The 20080-nt window shown below is 39.0% G+C and overlaps 1 protein-coding gene across 5 annotated transcripts; it reads left to right on the top strand.

Annotated features, from left to right (window-relative positions):
* Positions 1-5088: 5088 nt before the first annotated feature.
* On the top strand, positions 5089-19826 carry SERPINB13 (serpin family B member 13). Of its 5 annotated transcripts, none has more exons than XM_077975150.1 (8): positions 5089-5419; positions 6942-7125; positions 7968-8024; positions 10628-10756; positions 11135-11252; positions 12654-12796; positions 13328-13483; positions 14955-19826. In XM_077975150.1, the coding sequence occupies exons 2-8, from the start codon at positions 6961-6963 to the stop codon at positions 15357-15359; spliced, it is 1173 nt and encodes a 390-aa protein (XP_077831276.1). In that variant the 5' UTR covers positions 5089-5419; positions 6942-6960; the 3' UTR covers positions 15360-19826. The 5 variants fall into 5 exon arrangements, with proteins under 5 accessions (XP_077831276.1, XP_077831274.1, XP_077831275.1 ...); XM_077975148.1 differs by having other exon boundaries at positions 5090-5419; positions 7968-8054; XM_077975149.1 differs by lacking the exon at positions 5089-5419 and adding an exon at positions 5541-5742.
* The last annotated feature ends 254 nt before the right edge of the window (positions 19827-20080 follow it).

Genomic DNA, 20080 nt, shown 5'->3' with positions numbered 1-20080 from the left:
TTACTCAAGGCTGCTTTTAAATTCTGTTTTGACATGGACTCTTTGACGACACAGGCATTGAAGCTAAAGCAAATTATGGAAGCAGGATTGGTACCATGTGGAAACATCTTTAATGAAATGAAAAAGAAAAAAAGGCAGACATGATGATGTATTTCTATAAAGTTACACCAAGTCTACGCATCTGCTGCCTCCCATTCCACCTTCTCCACCTCTTCTGCCTCTGCCACTCTTGAAACAGCCAGGCCAACCACTCCTCTTTCTCCTCCGCCTCAGCCCACTCAGTGTGAAGATGATGGGGATGGACTTTACTGATGATCCACTTCCACTTAATGAATAGTAAATGTGTTTTCTCTTTTTTTATCTTCTTAATAATTACCTTTTCTCTAGCTTACTTTATTATAAGAATATGGTATGTAATACATATAACATACAAAATGTGAGTTAATAGACTATGTTATCAGTAAGTTTTCTGGTCAACAGTACGCTATCAGTCGTTAAGTTTTTGTGGAGCGAAAAATTATACGTTGTCTTTGGTTGTAAACTAGGGGTGACTTTTTTGCCCTCTTTATGCTTCCTTTGTTTTCTACAAGTTTTGTATATTATGAACATGTATTCTTGTAATCAAGGACGAACATTTAATAGCTTTATTAAAATATTATTGTGAAGGGTAAAAAAAATACATATATACACAAGCTGGGCATGGTGATACATGCATGTAGTCCCAGCTACTCAGGAGGCTGAGGTGGAAGGATTGCTGGAAGCCAGGTGCCCAAATCCAGAATCTAGCCTGGACAACATAGTGAGACTCTATCTCTAAAAAAAAATTATAAAAATAAAAAATTATACCTGGATTTTCAACTGTGAGGGGTGTTGGCATCGCTACTCCTGTGTTGTTCAGGGGTCAACTGAAGTTTAGTTTTGTCTGCTTTTGTACTTTATATAAAAAGAATCACACAGTATGCATTCTTTTAGATTTGGCTTCTTTTGTTCAATATTGTTTGAGATATTTATCTGTTTTTTTTTTGTTTTTTTGTTTTTTTTTTTGCCTGTAGCTTTAGTTCATTCATTGTCATTGCTGTGTAGGATTTCATTGTGTGAACATATCATTATTTACGTGTTATGCTGTTAATGTACATCAGTATTTGGCTATTATGAATGTTGCTATGGGCACATGTCTCTTGGTGCCCATGAGCACACATTTATATTGGGTAAATATCTGGGGTGAAATTATTAGGTCATGGGGTGTATCTGTATATATCCAATTTTGGGTATATATAGCTCTCCAACTTTGAAAGTGTTTTTTGATTAATAAAAGCTTTTAAATTTTGTGTTGTCCAGTTTACTAATTTTTACTATTATTGTAAATGCTTTTGTGTGTTTCAATTAGCTCTGTGATCCATTTAGAATGGAAATCTGTATATGGTGTGACGTAGTAGTTAAGATTCCTTTCTCCCCCATGTGATTATCCAATGAACTCAACATAATTTATTGAAGAGACCATTCTTTCTCCACTGCTCTGCAACAAACTTGAAAAAAATCAAGGTGCATACATGCATCAGTATTTTTCGGGGCTTCTGTTCTGATCTATCCTTTGCCAAAAGCCATGCTGACAATTAATAATAAATCTTGCTATCTGACAGAGCAGGTATTACCTCTTTCTCCTTCTCTTTCGACAGTGTCATGGCTGTTGTTAGCCCTTGGCTATTTCATATAAATTTGGAATCAGATGCCCAATTTTTTGAAAAATGAACATCCTGAGATTTTGATTGAGATTGCAGTGATTAATTTTGAGAAAATTGACATTCTTAAAATATTGAGTCTTTCAAATCACAAATAAAATGTACCCCTCCATTTACTCAGTCTTCTTAATTTCTCTAAGTTATGTTTAATCTTTTTCTATATGTAGTCTTAAACATCTTTCACATTTACTAGTTATGTGATGGTTTTTCATTATTTTAAAAAAAGGACATAAAATTATATGTATTTATTACATACAAGATGTTTGAAGTATAGAACATTGCATAATGACCAAATCTAGCTAATTAACACAGTATTATCTCACATAGCTTATTATTATTTTTGAGATGGAGTCTGGCTCTGTTGCCCAGGCTGGAGTGCAGTGGTGTGATCTTGGCTCACTGCAACCTCCGCCTCCTTGGTTCATGCAATTCTCCTGCCTCAGCCTCCCGAGTAGCTGGGATTACAGGTGCCTGCCACCAAGCCAGCTAATATATTGTATTTTCAGTAGAGGTGGAGTTTCACTATGGTGGTCAGACTGGTCTCTAACTCCTGACCTCAGGGGATCTGCCTGCCTCAGCCTCCCAAAGTGTTGGATTACAGGTGTGAGCCACCATGCCCAGCCTCACATAGCTTTTTTATACTCTTTTACATTATATATATTCAAAACGCTTCTAACTGTATGTTGCTAGTATATTAAAAACACATGAGTTTTTATCGACCTTGTATTCAGCAATCTTGCTAAACTCACTTTTGAATTCTCATAACATTTGCCTCAATTCCTCTGCGAATGATTCTATTTTTCTTTTTAAATTATCTTACCTTTCAAATCATTATCTAATTAATCAGTTAATCCATTGCTTTGTTGCACTTGCCAGGGTCTCTGGTTCAATTCTGAGTGGAAGCAGTGACGGTGAGCATACTTGTTTTGTTTTTCATCACGAAGAGAAAACTGGTTCTCTCTCTCCTTCATCTCTCTCCCCGTCCTTTCTTTCTATTAACTATTGAAGGACATGTAAGATGATCATACTACTTGCTCATTATGTAAAGATGACAGTTTTTCCCATTTAACTTATTAATTCTAAAGAGTCCCAATCTAAACCCCAAAAGTGTTCTTCATAGGTCTTGATAAACTAATTAAAAATTTTATCTAAAGAGAATATAGGCAAGGTTGCAAATAAATTCTTAGACAGCAAAAATAATGAGGGCTTGGGCTAGATATCGAAACACGTTTGTCATAGGTTTGGCACCCTAGCAGCAGAGCCAAAGACAGGGACTTTTCAGGTAATTTTGGGGGGAAGTGTGATGGGGAGGGTGCTTGTTTTAGAGAAGCAGAACAAGGCAAGGGGAAATGTTAATTAATCATGTGATTTCTGCTAAAGACTGGCTTCAGTCTAATCTTGTGGGGGAGGTCTGGAGGAGAAGTGGCACTATAAGTTAGTCTTACCCAGGTGGCTGTCTTCTTTTTTTTTTTTTTTTTTTTGAGGTGGAGTTTCACTCTTGTTGCTCAGGCTGGAGTGCAATGGCGTGATCTCAGCTGACTCCAATCTCCACCTCCTGGGTTCAAGTGATTCTCTTGCCTCACTCTCCTGAGTAACGGGGGTTACAGACATGTGTCACCACACCCGGCTAATTTTTGTACTTTTAGTAGAGACAGGATTTCACCATGTTGGTCAGGCTGGTCTCGAACTCTTGACCTTAGGTGATCCACCTGCCTTGGCCTCCTTAAGTGCGGGGATTACAGGCCTGAGCCACCGCGCCCAGCCAGGGGCTGTCTTTTTATGACCTTATGCCAGTGAGTCATGCCTGAAGTGTGCCCTGGTGAGGGGGATGGGGTGGTACCTGGCTTCCCAGGTAGGTAGCTCTCCTTTAGCCGAGAGAAGGGCATCTGTGAATTATAAGGCAAAACAGCAACTGGGTAACAGGCGTGCTGGTAGGTTAAGGAAATCTGGTGGGAACATCGGCAGCATCCACTATGAGATTATATGCTTGGAGAAGAAAAATACTGCAAGTCAGTGTCAGTAATAGACACACACAGGTTGGAACAAAACTGTGAGCTATGGAACAGGGTTGGGAACCTATCAATACTCTGCTTCAGGGGATAACTATTTCTTCTCCTCACTTGTCAGCACAGAAATCATTTTTTAAATGGTTCTTGATCATCAACACATATTCTACCTCTGGGGCAGTTTTGATCCTAGAAAGGAGAGACGGATAAAAGAGAACAGGGAGGAGTCCTATGATAAGAGGTTGGGAAGGCATTGAAAATTAGGTTTAAAGAGAATAAGGATGAGAATCTGTCACCAGATGGAGGTACTTGAGTGTTAAACAAGAGCGATTCCTGGTGTGAGTGGGCTACTATAAGAGAGGGAAGGTAAAGGTCCGAGAAGTGAGAGGCGCTGGCAACAGGAATGGTGAAGGCGTACAGGGTGGCAGTAGCAGCTGGGGTGGACAGGAAGACCATACGCAGAGTCCTGGAGGGGCCCGTGGGTGGGAACAGAACAGCACGGCATGATGGCCTAAGTTTCCAAAGGGGAACATTGGAGGTGACTGAAGGAAGAAAGACTTGGAAGAAGAGAGAGTGCGAGGGAGAACAGGAATGGTGACTTTGCTTTCCCAAGATATGAGTGGCCGTTCCCAGAAAAGACTACGGGATGTAGTAGTCCTCAGGAAAAGCCAGGTTTCCTGCTGAAAGCAGGTGGTAGAAAAAAAGCTTTAGCAAAAAGCGGAAGGTCTGTGGAAATGGCTGGGCAATAGAACAGGAAGTCTAGGGGCCACAGAAAAAGAAATGAGAAGATATAAACTGATAGGCATATTAAAACATAAAGCATTATGGCTGACTCAGAGATTTTATGCTATTTTAAAAAAAATGAACATTTCCATTTCACTGGCATCCTGGGTTAACTAAGTGTTAATTCTTTCTAAACCTTACTCAATTTGCAAGATTCTCAGTGCTCATTAAAAAGCAAATCAATTAAATGTGCCTTTGAGTTTACTTAAAGAGTAGCAATTAAAATATTTTGAAAAAAGTAAATTGTGAGTATGGAGATTGGAACACACGTGACCCGTATGCCCTTCGAGCCTGTGTATCTAAGAGGTGTTCTTCTAGGCAGAAGGAAGAGCTAAGACGCCCTTCTAGGAGCTGCTGCCCAGCAACGATGGCAAATCTCCAAGCCCTTTACTGAAGATTAAAGCTGAGACTAATCCAAGCACAGTTTCTTTTAATGAACTGGTAGGGCCAGTACAAATGCTGCAGGGTTGGCAGGAAAAACTGGAATCTGGGGGTGTAATTTCCTGTTGAGGTTTTTTTGGTAGTGTTGTTTTCCTGAAATCAGTGAGGGTATTGAGGGCTTATGAATTATTAGCGTTAGAGACAGTAGCTGGTACATAATAGACTTGATAAATGTTTATTGAATGAATTAAAATGAGATATTTTATAATTAATGGATGGAATAATTGAGAATAAGAATAGGTGTGTGTGCGTGTGTGTGCGCGTGCGCGTGAACTCTTGCTTGTATGTGGCTGCCTACCCGAAATTTTCTTGTTCCTTTTTCTTGTTCTTTTCTAGCAAGATAGTTTTCTTTCATTTTCTTCCTGGCATCTGGCACTCCTAAACAATACAACTGCAAAAATAACTCTGTTACAGAGAATGACTTGTCAGGACACAGCTCTGTCCATCGTGGTAAGTAAAGTATGCGTTTAATGTATGTCTTCATCAGGCTATATACCTTTGGTTCCCAGCGTTGGTTGTACGCTGTAATCACCTGGGGTGATAAAAATTCTGATGTCTGGTTTCCACCCGAGAGATGCTGACTCAGTTCGTCTGGGGTGGGGCTTGAGCATAGATTTTTTTTAAAGTTCCAAGGAGATTTTAAGGTGCACTCAAGGTGGAAAACCACCACTGAAGCAGATGTGGAGAACTATAAATTAAGAATCCCAGCTACTTAATTGACATATGCTTCCTAGTTCCTTGCCCAGCCACCACTGTCTCTCCAAAAACCCGAGGTAAGTTCTTATTTTGGCTCCAATTTAAGACCTCTGTATTTTGAGAACGATGATGTTTGTTGTTTGAAAGGATTACTTGTATTGTGCATGGACTTTCTGGAGGTAGTTTTATTTCATTCAGTTCCTACATGGCCATGACAATGTATCATCTTTGACAGTAAATGAATCCATTTTCTTTATTAGTTAACCTGTAAAGAATCCCTGCAGGGAAACCCGAGGTTGAAATGGAAGCTTTGATATGGATGTGGGATGCCTTAGCAGGGATGGGCCCTTGAGGGCAAAAGGCCCCAAAGTATGTGGGCTTTAAAAAACTTTAGTTTTCGTTAATCTTATTTTTGTTTTAGGATTTCTCCTAAAGCCTTTACTTCCTAGTTATAAAGTAGCTGATAATAAAGCAAACATAAAAACAGTTCTACCTATTTATTTTTGGCAAACATTAATTGCTCTTTAAAAATTATTTTTGTGAAATGACAAAAGTAATGCAAGCTCATGTACAAGCCTAAAACAATACAGAACAGTGTAAAACAAGAAAACCCTTTCATCTCCACCTAATAATTCATGACCAGAGATTGTGGTTTCTGCTTCAGAAAAATTCAGCCCAGAGTCAAGTTTTTACGCAGTTAGGGAAAGGGGTTTAAGAGATTTAATCAATCCTGTCCCTCTCTGGGCTGAATTTTGAATCCATTGAGAAATAGTATCAGATAAGGATTCAAGTCTTGGCTTTATTACTGCTAAGGTTGGATCAGAGAGCGCTGCTTGAACTTGAGGGCCGTGGAGATTCTTGTGCCTACCCCCCTGCCTTATCATGGGCCCCACATCTGGACAAACTGGTGTTGCCTGGACAAGGGCTGGGTCTACCTGGGGAAGCTTTCGTGAAGAGGAGGTTGTGGGGAGGCAGAGGCAGGCAGGTTCAGACAGAGAACAAGAGAATAAAGTCATTAACACATGAACCCTGCCCACCGGGGTAATGAGAACTGAGCACCACCAGAGGATGGAAGACTGCAGTGGATTGATGGATGTCTCCCGGCAAGAGAAGGCCAAGAGAGGATGTGAGAAGCAGGCAGCAGCGACCTTTCACCAAGAGGGTGGAAATCTCTGTATTCTGTATCAATGCAAGAAGAGGAATGGAAGCAGGAAGGGTTCCCCTGACACAGAGTAATTCAAATGTTCAGTGTTGATTGTTGTTCTTGCTGTTCTAGATATCGCTAAATCATCATCATGGATTCACTGGGCGCCATCAGCACTCGATTTGGGTTTGATCTTTTCAAAGAGCTGAAGAAAACAAATGATGGCAACATCTTCTTTTCCCCTGTGGGCCTCTTGACTGCCATTGGCATGCTCCTCCTGGGGACCCGAGGAGCCACCGCTTCCCAGTTGGAGGAGGTTGGGCGCAGTCGGGGGGCTTCCGTGTTTTCCATGCACAAATTCATTCTGGGGGTTGTTCAGCCCTCTTGCATTATCTTAAAAATATGTTCATGGTGGACCAGGAAACAAAGACTTTCAAGATGGGGAGCAATTTCAGGTCTATCAGGAAAGCCCTCTTCCCTTTCCAAATACCGTCTCCCCACCTGCTCCCAGAAACTTGAATTGTTTTGAATAGGGACTGGTTGAGTGACCTCGTCTAAAGCCATTGCACTCATAATTAAGACAGAGCATGAAAAGCACTTATGGAAAAAGTGACATAATGCCCACAAGGGTAAAAATGACACATCCAAGATGAACACAGGAACACATAAGCTAATATGAGCTCCTTAGAAAAAACCAGAGGTATTTTTTAGTAGAGACAGGGTTTCACCATGTTGGCCAGGCTAGTTTCGAACTCCTGACCTCAGGTGATCTACATGCCTTGGCCTCCCAAAGTGCTGGGATTACAGGCATGAGCTTAGCCGGGTGTGGTGGCAGGTGCTTATAATCTCAGCTGCTCGGGAGGCTGAGGCAGAAGAATCACTTGAACCCAGGGGACAGAGGTTTCAGTGAGCCAAGATCATGCCATTTCACTCCAGCCTGGGCAAAAGTGTGAAACTCCGTCACAAAAAAAAAAAAAAGAAAGAAAGAAAGAAAGAAAATCAGAGGTAAACACAGACCTTTTCATGATTTTGCAAGGGGAGAAGGACACCTCATATACCACCGAGGTTTCTTTCACAAGCGTCCACTCTCCCCCGACTGATTCTGTGTGAGGTTTTCTCTTCTCTGAGCACCACAGTAATATTTTCTATCTCTTCCAGGTATTTCACTCTGAAAAAGGCACGAAGAGCTCAAGAACAAAGGCTGAAGACAACGAGGTGGTGAGAATAAAGGCTGAAGGAAAAGAGGTGGGAGATGTGTTTTACAAACTTCAATAGAGTTGCATTTTAGGCGTGGGCTCTCTGGGGAAAAGGGCTGAGACAGGCATGAAAGCAATATTATTTCTTTATTATTAACCAATAATAATCACGGTAGACAAATAATGTTGTAAGGATTATACAGTAGTAATAACCCCTTAGTATTGAGAAGAGACCTTAGTTGTAATGGACAACACTGCTATGATAGAACTGGTAAGGCTAATAGACTGAAAAGTTCCCATAGCAGAGTGGATGGGTTTTGGAGTTAAACAGACTGAGGTTCAAGTCCTGGCTCAGTCACTTAAGAGGGATGCTACTTTCGGCAAGTTATTTATCTTCTTTCAGCCTCTGTAAAGTGTCCAGTAGGGGCATCTGGTAACTGAGCCAGCGGTGGTGGCAGTGGTGATATTATTACTAAATAATAATATTAGTAGGTAGATATTATTACTAAACTCCACTCATATTTTTAACCCCATGCTGATATTGTATTTAAAAAGTTAGTACAAGCCCAATGACTTCCTGAGGTCTTTTCCAGCTCCAGTGTTCCTGTATTCCCCACCCAAAAGAGAGTCTACTCAAACAGGGGAAAGGAATAAGCCCATTAGGTCAGGGCTAGGATCAGATGTTAGCAGTCTCAGGAAGGGCACAGCTGCTCTGACAGTAGTCATAGTGCAATTCCAGACCCTCCTAAAACCATGGCTCAGATCACCCAGCAATATGAGCTGCTCATTTCACAACCCCAAAAGGCTAGGTCATGTGGGTGGCTCAGTTGCACCTGTAGAGAGTCAGGCTTCCTTTCAGAGTTTGTGCAACCAAGTTGGGTCATGTGGCCACTGCAATGTCCCCTCAATTGAGGAGTGCAGTTGTCTTCAGAGCACATTCTTTCTCAGCCATGATAGCCCATGTAGAACCTTTGTGCAAGTTAGAAAACAGCTCATTCTTTGTGATAGCTGCTCTACTCCTATGTAAAGGGCTGGATGACTCGGAACTGAATTTCAGCTTTGTGTAAGGCACAGCTTACATATACACGCTGTCTAGCAGCTTTGCCCATTCCCCAAAATTTTCCTGGGAGCCACAGAGGTATGAAGAGAATAGAATTACTGACTGAAAGGATATTAGGACTGGAATACATCTTAAAGGTCATCTACTCCAATCTCCTCATTTAATAATTTGTCCAGAGACTGGCTTACCAGGTATGCATTTGATTATTACATAAATTCAGAGTATTCTCAATCTTGCTTTGAAAAAATGCTGGTAAAATCTCAAGACATATATACAAAAGGTATAAGGAAAAATGCAATAAACACCCTTTAACTCCTCTTTTCAGTGTATGAAATAAACCATTATCAAATCGCTGATGCCCCTTAGGCTGATGTATAATACCTTCCTTGAGCACACCCCCATCCTGTCCTGAGAGAGGAAGTCCCACTATTGTGCATTAGGTGTTCATGATTCTCACGTATTTATTATTTCATTACATACCATATATTTTTGTCATTATTCTTTGGAACTTGGTTATTTTGGGCTTAGCATTGTGTTTATAAGATTCATCTATTTTAAGTGGATACTTATAGCCCTATTTGATTCATTTTTATAGCTATTTCCTCATTTATTCTGTTGATGGGACAGGTCTTCCTTCCTTCCTTCCTTCCTTCCTTCCTTCCTTCCTTCCTTCCTTCCTTCCTTCCTTCTACAAACAATGCAAAAATGACTCTTCTAATACAAGCCTCCCAATTTGCCTGGGTGAGAGTTTATCTAGTTCCCAGCTATCCAGCATGGTAGCCACTCAAGTGGCTACTGAACACTTGAAATAGATCTAGTTTGAATTGAGATGTGCTACAGGTGTAAAATGCATATTGTATTTCAAGAACTTAGTATGAGAAAGAATACAAAATGTTAATTTTAATATGTTATTTTTGCTGAAATATATATTATATATAAATATATAATTAATATTGATTGTATTGACATGTTGAAATAATGGCATTCCAGATACGTTGTTAAGGTAACATAGAACATGAAACCTTCAACCAGAAAGCTGATGGGTCCTACACGAAATATCCAGAAAACATTTTTTTTTCCCCTGGAGACAAGGATAAATCTCACTTCAGCCCGATGTGGAGTGACTCATACCATTAGGAGTCACTCTTCTTATTCACTCTGGAAAAAAATTTCCAAACTTCAATAGATAAGAATTGTCCAGGGAAATCATTTACTTTCCTTGATGCTTAGAATCTTGTGAGGAGCTAAAAACAAGCTTATTTAACATTTAGTGAGCACTTTTATTTGAGACCAAAAAAACCCACAACTTGGGTTATAAAAGCAAGATCTGTGATGTTGGGCTGGCAGAGAAGGCTTCTCTCTGGAGCTCAGATTGGTCATAACTTACATTATCATATGACTTGTGTAAAGGCCACCTGGTATCCAGGGGCCACATCAAACACAGAGATCACCCTTGAGGCTGACAAACTGGGGGAGAGACCCAGCAGCCGCATCCTCTTAGGGGAGAATCTAGGCTTGCTTTTGCCAAGATAACATGTTGAGATTTTGTTTTAATTTTCAAGATTGAGAAGACAGAAGCAATACATCAACAATTCCAAAAGTTTTTGACTGAAATAAGCAAACTCACTAATGATTATGAACTGAACATAGCTAACAGGCTGTTTGGAGAAAAAACATACCTCTTCCTTCAAGTAAGTTTGCTGTGCTTACCATATCTGTGAGTGGTATTCTGAAATGGCCAAGGGGCTCTAGTAGGACTATGGGTCCTGAAGTCGGGCTGCCTGGCTCTGGTCACATCCCTGTGGTGCTTTTCCATCCTGATCTATAGATATTCAGAACTGCAGGGAGCTTCTTTATAGTCCTGGCAATCTAAGCCTGATTTTTGCCTCATCCCCAGATAAGCTGCATAAAAATGTGCATGCAGGTACTCAATGTGAGATGCCCAGGACCTTACAATTTCTCTTACTGTATTAGTCATCCCAATGTATACATAAATTTATTTAGAGATGTTGGCAATTGATAAATTGACTTTTTAACCTCTTTTTATTCCTTCCTTGTTTCTCCTAAAGAAATACTTAGATTATGTTGAAAAATATTATCATGCATCTCTGGAACCTGTTGATTTTGTAAACGCAGCAGATGAAAGTCGAAAGAAGATTAATTCCTGGGTTGAAAGCAAAACAAATGGTAGAGTATGGGTGGGTCATTCATTGCAAAAAAAACCAGAAACAAACAAACAAACAGACAAAAAACACTTCTTGACAATCTGCTGTGAGTGAAGCCCTGGACTTGTCACTGCGTGAGGGGCCATATAATGCACAAGCTTTGGGAAGGGACTTGAGACAGGTTTTGCAGGGTTGGAAGGGCAAGCCTGGGCCTAGGAGGTAGGGAGGGCACTGCAGATGGTGGAGCAATTTCTGCAAATGTGGAGAGGCCAAGGGGAGCCAGCAGGGGACTGCATGAAGCCAAATGCATGGAAACGCTTGCTGGAGAACTGTTTACACATAGCCATGGATCACAATATCTTGGGGGTCCCGAAAATGGGATGATGCCTGTATGCCTGTCTTGGGTTTACATTCTTTCCTTTATATCAGAGCCTTTCTTCCTGAGTTTTTCTCTGTCTGTGTTAAGTGAGAAACACGCAGCTCTCCCATCAAGACTTGTTCCCATCCACAGCTGGGGCCACCTGGTCTTCATCTTCACTTAAGCATTGTGCAGGGATAATGACAAACGACAGCCCCCCCCCCCCACCCCCCACAGCAGAGGATTTGACAACTTTCTTATCCCATTCTTCCTTTCTCATCCCCTAGTATGAGAAATCCACAGAGAAATGTTAATGTGGAAATTCACCTTGGGGAGCAATAGTTGATACTTTAGTGTTAGAGTTTCAGATTCCATTTTTATACCAATTATCAGAGACACCTTTGTTACTTAGAATGTGTTTTTTTCCCCCTCATCCTTGGCCTGAAGAAAGGAAATAAGAAAAGCAGAAAAAATAGGATCTTTCAAAAAGTTGGTTGAACAGTATTTTTTAGTATTTATTGTGGGATGGGCTGAACTCAGACAAAAATATCAACTCCTTCTCCAATATAATAAGTAATCCCTCAATCTCAGGCGGTAACTATATTAAATGGTAAGCATAATAGCTAACACAGAGTGCTTATCATGTGTGTGAGATGGTGTTCCAAGAGCTTTACATGTGTTGAATCATTTGCTCCTTTCAACAACCCTATGAGGCAGATTTTATTCCTATTTTACAGATGTAGAAACTGAGGCACGGAGAGTTTAAATAACTTGCCCAAGATTCCTCAGCCGATAAGAGGCAAACTGGATGCTAACAGAGGCATCTGACCCCAGAGTCCGGACTCTTAACCATGAACCTCAATTTATCCAGTGGGATAAATAGGCGATGGGCAAAATGAGAACCTCCTTGCCGATTCTGCCAGCGAACCCTTTGTCAGCAAGGCCCTCAGGTGCTGACCTGGCTGGTTTTTAATGATCAGTCAAGTCCATCTGCATCATATGTGTCATGCATATTACTTGTCATTTGGAAGATGGGCCAACCTTTTTCTGTTTCTTCATTTACAGAAACAATCAAGGACTTGTTCCCAGATGGCTCTATTAGTAGCTCTACCAAGCTGGTGCTGGTGAACACAGTTTATTTTAAAGGGCAATGGGACAGGGAGTTTAAGAAAGAAAATACTAAGGAAGAGAAATTTTGGATGAATAAGGTATGCTCCTTAATTTTTTTTTGTGATGTGCTTACACATGGAATATAAAATCTAAAGTCACGGCTAGGTGCGGTGGCTGACGCCTGTAATTCCAGCACTTTGGGAGGCCAAGGCGGGTGGATCACGAGGTCAAGGGATTGAGACTATCCTTGCCAACATGATGAAACTCCGTATCTACTAAAAATAAAAAAATTAGCTGGGTGTGGTGGTGCGCTCCGGTAGTTCCAGCTACTTGAGAGGCTGAGGCAGGACAATCGCTTGAACCCGGGAGGCGGAGGTTGCAGTGAGCCAAGATCGCACCACTGCACTCCAGCCTGGTAACAGAGTGAGACTCCATCCCTCACCCCGCTAAAAAAGTCCAAAGTCATATTTGAGCAAATGCGTACTGGTAGATAGTCAATGCTCATTCTGAGACTCTGATATTGGGCTTTATTTTAGATTGAGTTAATTATTTTGATGAACTAACTTGGTTGCCTTAAAGCCTTTGGTCTTATGTCCTTTGATATTGTGTGCTCTGTTAATTTGTTGCAGAGCACAAGTAAATCTGTGCAGATGATGACACAGAGCCATTCCTTTAGCTTCACTTTCCTGGAGGACTTGCAGGCCAAAATTCTAGGGATTCCATATAAAAACAATGACCTAAGCATGTTTGTGCTTCTGCCCAACGACATCGATGGTCTGGAGAAGGTAAACGCTTACATCTCCTTATTCTTGCTTTCATTTCCTGAGGTTTTCTGTCTCAGGGCTTCTGAGTAGGAGCTGGTGGCCAGCAGTGTCAAATAGAAAGTGTTTCTCACTCTCCAACAGCTATAGATGGATGTCTACTGGGGAGCATTAAATAGTACGAGTCAGGTTTATTGAGAAAAACCAATCCAAGAATGTTTGGGATGAACTGAAATGAATAAGATTATATGGGAGTCATAAAGATCATCCACCATTCTGAGAAATGGTTGATATCTACGGACCCCTTTCCTGGAAAAAGAAATTCACATATGCGTATATACAACCAATTCTGCGCACTGTACAGTAGGCTCTTGGAGCTTTTGAATTTCTTTCGTACACTCTTAGTCTTGGAGCATTTGAATTTCTTTCTTACACCCTTACACCATTGATGTACTCTCACCCATTTTGCGGTTAAAAAAATTATGTGGCTAGTGTCCTGTATTTTGAAAATCAGGAGAGCTTTGTTTCAAATCCCTGTTTCTCTAGTGGCTTTCTGACCCTTGAAGCTTCTTAACTTCCTTGAACTTCAATACTTGCCCATCTCTAAAGGGGGCTCCATGGTGCTTAATGTGTAGCAGTGTTGGAATGATTATAGAATTGTAGACTAGAAGGGGTCTAAGACATAGAAAGCACTCGACAAATGATAACTGCTATCTTCTTATACTATCAGATGCTGTGCTACTTCTGTGAAATATTGCTAGTAGCATTTTAAGTTGGAAAATATTTTGGGACAGCAAAATGGCAGTATGTCTCAGAGCTGTAAGAGTATTTATATTCTGATTCAAAAACCCCAGTTGTGGGAATTACCCTAAAGAAATAATGCAGAAGAAAAAAATTGCCTTTCTGGGTCAACTCAGTTATTTCGGTGTTAAATACACTGGAATGCCTGGTTTGAAATTCATCATAATTATTATTTTTGTATCCTTAGTAACTGTCAAATCTATCACAATGCCTGATACAGACTAAATGTTTGTAAAGTGAATGAATAGCTAAATATTGGGAAAAATTTGTCAACTTCATAAGAATATTATCTAGCTGTTTGAAGATAGGATATGTAATATTGTGAAAAAGTTTACTTTTTATCAAATAAAATGGACATTCACTGTGATTGCAACTATGTAAATATATATGCATTCAAAGACTAGGGGAGGTAGTTAAAATGAAATATATACTAGGTTGATAAAAGAAGAAATGACTTATTTTTAATCTTTAAAAACGTATTCAATGCTACGGTATTTCCACATACAAACAGGTAATTTACATAAAGAAATAGAAGACGACCGCCTGCAGTATAAAGACAATAATCTAGTGAAATAAAATTTCCACTTTTAATATGACTAAAATTAATAACTTCTGACTGACACAAATCAGTGTTACACTGTTTTAGATTTTTATTCATAATCATACCATTCTACTCTTCTTTTTTTGAAAATAGATAATAGATAAAATAAGTCCTGAGAAATTGATAGAGTGGACTAGTCCAGGGCATATGGAAGAAAGAAGGGTGAATCTGCACTTGCCCCGGTTTGAGGTGGAGGACAGTTACGACCTTGAGGCGGTCCTGGCTGCCATGGGGATAGGCGATGCCTTCAGTGAGCACAAAGCTGACTACTCGGGAATGTCCTCACTCTCTGGGTTGCACGCCCAGAAGTTCCTGCACAGTTCCTTTGTGGCGGTAACTGAAGAAGGCACCGAGGCTGCAGCTGCCACCGGCATAGGCTTTACTGTCACATCCGCCCCAGGTCATGAAAATGTTCACTGCAATCATCCCTTCCTGTTCTTCATCAGGCACAATGAATCCAACAGCATCCTCTTCTTTGGCAGATTTTCTTCTCCTTAAGATGATCGTTGCCATGGCATTGCTGCTTTTAGCAAAAAACAACCACCAGTGTTATTCATAGGATTATGAAAGTCGTCCATTCTTTTAAATGCTGTCTCACTTGCATTTCCAGTCTTGGCCACCAAATCAATGATTTAATGACCCCAATAGTGTACGTGTTTGTAACCATCCTTGAAAGTGAAATGTCCTTTTCTTTGTGCCATGCATAAGGTGAGTCAAACCAAGCCTCATTAATAATCTCCCCTTGGTTTCTTTTGAAAGGAAATCGGTATCTTGCAGTTTTGTGCACTAAAGGAGACAAAGTCTCTCCAGTAACGAGTATGAACTAGTAATTTTGGGGAGGTCTCTTTAATTCTAGTATTTTGACATGTTATAATACACAAGTAAAATAAAACAATAGTTTACTCGGCTCATGTTATTATTCTCCAACAGATATTGTGCCAAATTGCACATAGGAAAGAAAATTTAGGAATACAGTAGCAAAACATAAGTTAAAACTCAAATGCCGGGACAACGTAAAACAACATACCAGATGGAGAGGATGCCCGTATTTTCATCTTCCATTCTAACATTATGCATTGTTAGATGCATAAGCATTTTGATATTGTGTAATAAATGTGGTATTTGAGAAGATAAATGAGGTAGTTGATCAGTATTCCTCCTCTATCATCTTTTTAGACTTTATAAGGTAAATATTTGGAATAACTTTTAGAAGAGTTTCCTTTCTTTTTCTCCATTTACATTTTTCTGGTTATTTTTTGAGTGAGGTAGGAGTATTACTGAATGATATTTTCTGAAGATGCTTTATGAAAAGCTCTGAATCTATTCTTTTTTTTTTTTTTTTTTTTTTTTGAGACGGAGTCTCGCTCTGTCTCCCAGACTGGGGTGCAGTGGCGCGATCTCCACTCACTGCAAGCTCCGCCTCCTGGGTTCACGCCTCTGAATCTATTCTTAATGCTCTTAATTATTGGCTTGTTTCACTTTTTTCCTCCAGTTTTTAACAAGGTCACATAACTGGCTTATTTTTTAACAGCTTTGTCAAACTACAATTTACATGCCATAAAATGTACACACTATAAGTTTATAATTCGTTGACTTTTAGTAAATTTCTAGAGTTATGCATCACCACAATCCAGTTTTAGAATATTTCCATGACCCTGAGAAGTTTTCTCATGCTTATTAATATTCCCAATCCTAGGCACCACTGAGTTGCTTTCTGTCTTTATAAGTTTTTCTTTCTACATCTTATGTAAATGGAATCATACTACACGTAGTATTTTGTGTCTGGCGTCTTGCACTCAGCATGATGTTCTTGAGGTTTATCTGTTGTAGTATGTGTTGATACTTAATTTTTTTTATTGCCGAACAGTATTCCATTGCATGGAAAAGACCTAGTTTATTTATAGATTCACCGGTTGAGGGGCATATGGATTGTTCCTACTTCTTGGCTCTTAGGAATAATGTTGCTCTGAACATGTAAATAAAAATATTTGTGTTCACATATGTTTTTAGGAGAGAAATTGCTGGGCCATATGACAAATCAATAGCTTTGTAAGAAACTGTCAAACTGTTTTCCAATGTGACATTTTACATTCCTGCCAGCAACGTTTAAAACTAGCGTCTTCAAATCCTCACCAACATCCAGGATTGTGTCTTTATGATTATAGCCATTTTTGTAGGTACAAAGTGGCATCTCATGGTGGTTTTAATTTGCATTTCCATAATATCTAATTAGGTTGAGCATTTTTTTATGTGCTTATTGGCCATTCGTTTGACTTTGGTGAAATGTATACAAATCATTTGCTCATTTTTAATTTGGGTTGTCTGTCTTGGCTGCTCATTTTATTGAGTTAAAAGAGTTCTTAATAAATGCTGGCTTACAAGTCCTTAATTTATCAAATATATGATACATGGACAGTTCCTCATAGTCTGTGGTTTCTTTTAATTTTGTTATTAGTCTTTTTAGAACATACATAATAATTTTTAAAAGATATAATTTAATACCATAAAATCTGCATATTTAAATTACAATTCATTGGTTTTAGTGTATTCACAGAGTTGTGTAGACACCTCCACTATCGAATTTTAGAACATTTATAACACACCAAAAGAAATACTATACTCATTAACAATCACTCCCCATTTCTCTCTTCCCCAGCTCATAGAAATTAATATTCTATTGTCTGTGTCTATGAACTTGCCCATTCTGGACATTTCATATAAATGGCATCATATAATATGTGGCCTTTTGTAACATGATTCTTTCACTTTGCTTAACAATTTTAAGTTACATTCAATTTGTAGTATGAATCAATACTTCATTCTATTTTTGGCTAAGTAACATTCCACTGTATGAATACGTTAGACTTTGTTTATTCATTCATTAGTTAACAAACATTTGTATTTGACTTTTTGGCTCTTATGAATAATGTTACTGTGAACATTTTGTATGGAACAAGTTTTTGTGTGTATATATATCTTCATTTCTTTCGGGTACATACATAGGAATGGATTTGCTGGGTCATATATTACTAGTACCTTTGTCTTTATTGTTTTGAGGAAATACTAAATTGTTTTCCAAATCATCTGTACCATATTACAATACCACAGCAATGTATGAGGGTTCCAATTCTCCACATCTTAGCTAATACCTATTCTAGTCTTTTTAGATTTTTGCTATCCTTGTGAATGTGAATTAGTATCTCAATAGTTTTGTGGGATCTTTCATAGGGTGATTGGAGTTCAGCTTATCATTAATATCATTTTTTTTTTGAGACGGGTCTTGCTCTGTCGCCAGGCTGGAGTGCAGTGGTGTGACCTTGGCTCACTGCAACCTCTGACTCGTTGGTTCAAGCGATTCTCCTGCCTCAGCCTCCTGAGTAGCTGGGATTACAGGCATGCACCACCACACCCAGCTAATTTTTGTATTTGTATTTTTATTTTTAGCATAGGTTGGGTTTCACCATGTTGGCCAGGATGGTCTCGATCTCCTGACCTGGTGATCCTCCCACCTTGGCCTCCCAAAGTGTTGGGATTACAGGTGTGAGCCACTGCGCCCAGCCCATTAATATCTTTTAAGATTCAACCTTTTGATATCAAATCTGAGAATATTTCCCTAATGATTAGTCATGTTGAGCATTTTTAAATGTATCTGTTGGCCATTTTGTATGTCTTCTTTAGAGAAATGTCTATACAGGTTCCTTGCCTGCTTTTAAAATTGGGATTTTTGTTTTCTTATTATTGTTTATTTTTATATTTTGGATAATAACTTTTTTTCCTTCAACTTTTATTTTAAGTTCAGGGGTACATGTGCAGGATGTGCAGGTTTGTTACATAGGTAAAGCATGTGCCATGGTGGTTTACCACACAGATCATCCTATAACCTAGATACTGAGCCCAGCATCCATTACCTATTCTTTCTCCCTGTTAGAAGTGAGAACATGTGGTATTTGGTTTTCTGTTCCTGCATTAGTTTTCTGAGGATAACAGCTTCCAGATACATCCAGGTCCCTGCAAAGGCATGATCTTGTTGTTCCTTTTAATGGCTGCATAATATTCTGTGGCATATATGTACCACATTTTCTTTATCCAGTTTATCATTGATGGATATTTAGGTTGGTTTCATGTCTTTGCTATTGTGAATAATGCAGCAATGAACATACATGTTCATGTATCTTTATAATGGAATGATTTATATTTCTTTGGGTATATTCCCAGTAATGGGATTGCTGGGTCAAATGGTATTTCTGCCTCTAGGTCTTTGAGGAATTGCCACACTGTCTTGCACAATGGTTGAACTAATTTACACTCCTTCCAACAGTGTAAAAGTGTTCCTTTTTCTCCACAACTTTGCCAACATCTGTTGTTTTTTGACCTTTAAATAATAGCCATTCTGACTGGCATGAGATGGTATCTCACTGTGGTTTTGATTTAAATTTCTCTAATGACCAGTGATGATGAGCTTTCTTTCATGTTTGTTGGCTGCCTGTATGTCTTCTTTTGAGAAGTGTCTGTTCATGTCCTTTGCCCACTTTTTAATTTGTTTAAGTTCTGTGTAGGCTGTGGATATTAGACCTTTGTCAGATCGATAGATTGTAAAAATTTTCTCCCATTCTGTAGGCTGTCTGTCTGTAGGCTCTGATGATAGTTTCTTCTAACCTGTAATTAGATATATGACTTGCAAATATTTTCTCCCAATCCAGAGGTTGTCTCTTCACACTCACAACCATTTCTCAAAAAGATGTTTCTTTCTGCATTGATTTGTATCTTTATTAAAAATCAGTTGACAATAAATACAAGGATTTTTCTTATTAAGCTTATGCCTCGGTATTTTGATTTTTTTTTTTTTTTGCTGTCATGAAAATACGTTTCATTTTCCAATTTTTTGTTTGTATATATAAAGGTCATTAATTGTTGTAATTGTAGTTTTATAAGCTATTATCTTATAAAATTATTTTATTGCTTGTGTAGTGTTTTCATCAATTATTTTGTGTTTTCCAGATATTTAATTATATCACACTATGTCAGATATAGCATACATAATTTTCAAATTGATTTTTATCTCTTCCCTTCTATTTCTAAGGCTCTACTTTCTTCCTCTTCTCTGATTGCATGGCTAATACCTCTAATAATATGGTAAATAGTAGTAAAGATAGTGGGCCTTCTTGTCTATATTCTGCATTAATGGTTCTCATATTTCCCCATTAAATTAAAAAAATATG

This window comes from Macaca mulatta, chromosome 18 (assembly GCF_049350105.2).
Source record: "Macaca mulatta isolate MMU2019108-1 chromosome 18, T2T-MMU8v2.0, whole genome shotgun sequence".
In the NCBI taxonomy this organism is placed as follows: domain Eukaryota; kingdom Metazoa; phylum Chordata; class Mammalia; order Primates; family Cercopithecidae; genus Macaca; species Macaca mulatta.
The sequence above is the reverse complement of the archived record's forward strand: the minus strand, read 5'-3'. Positions and strand labels throughout refer to the sequence as shown.

Excerpts from the sequence above, each read along its gene's own strand:
- SERPINB13 (XM_077975148.1), top strand. The coding sequence starts at position 6,961 with ATGGATTCACTGGGCGCCATCAGCACTCGATTTGGGTTTGATCTTTTC. Across the intron at positions 10,757-11,134 it reads AAACATACCTCTTCCTTCAA|AAATACTTAGATTATGTTGA; the intron begins GTAAGTTTGCTG and ends TTTCTCCTAAAG. Across the intron at positions 11,253-12,653 it reads GGTTGAAAGCAAAACAAATG|AAACAATCAAGGACTTGTTC; the intron begins GTAGAGTATGGG and ends CTTCATTTACAG.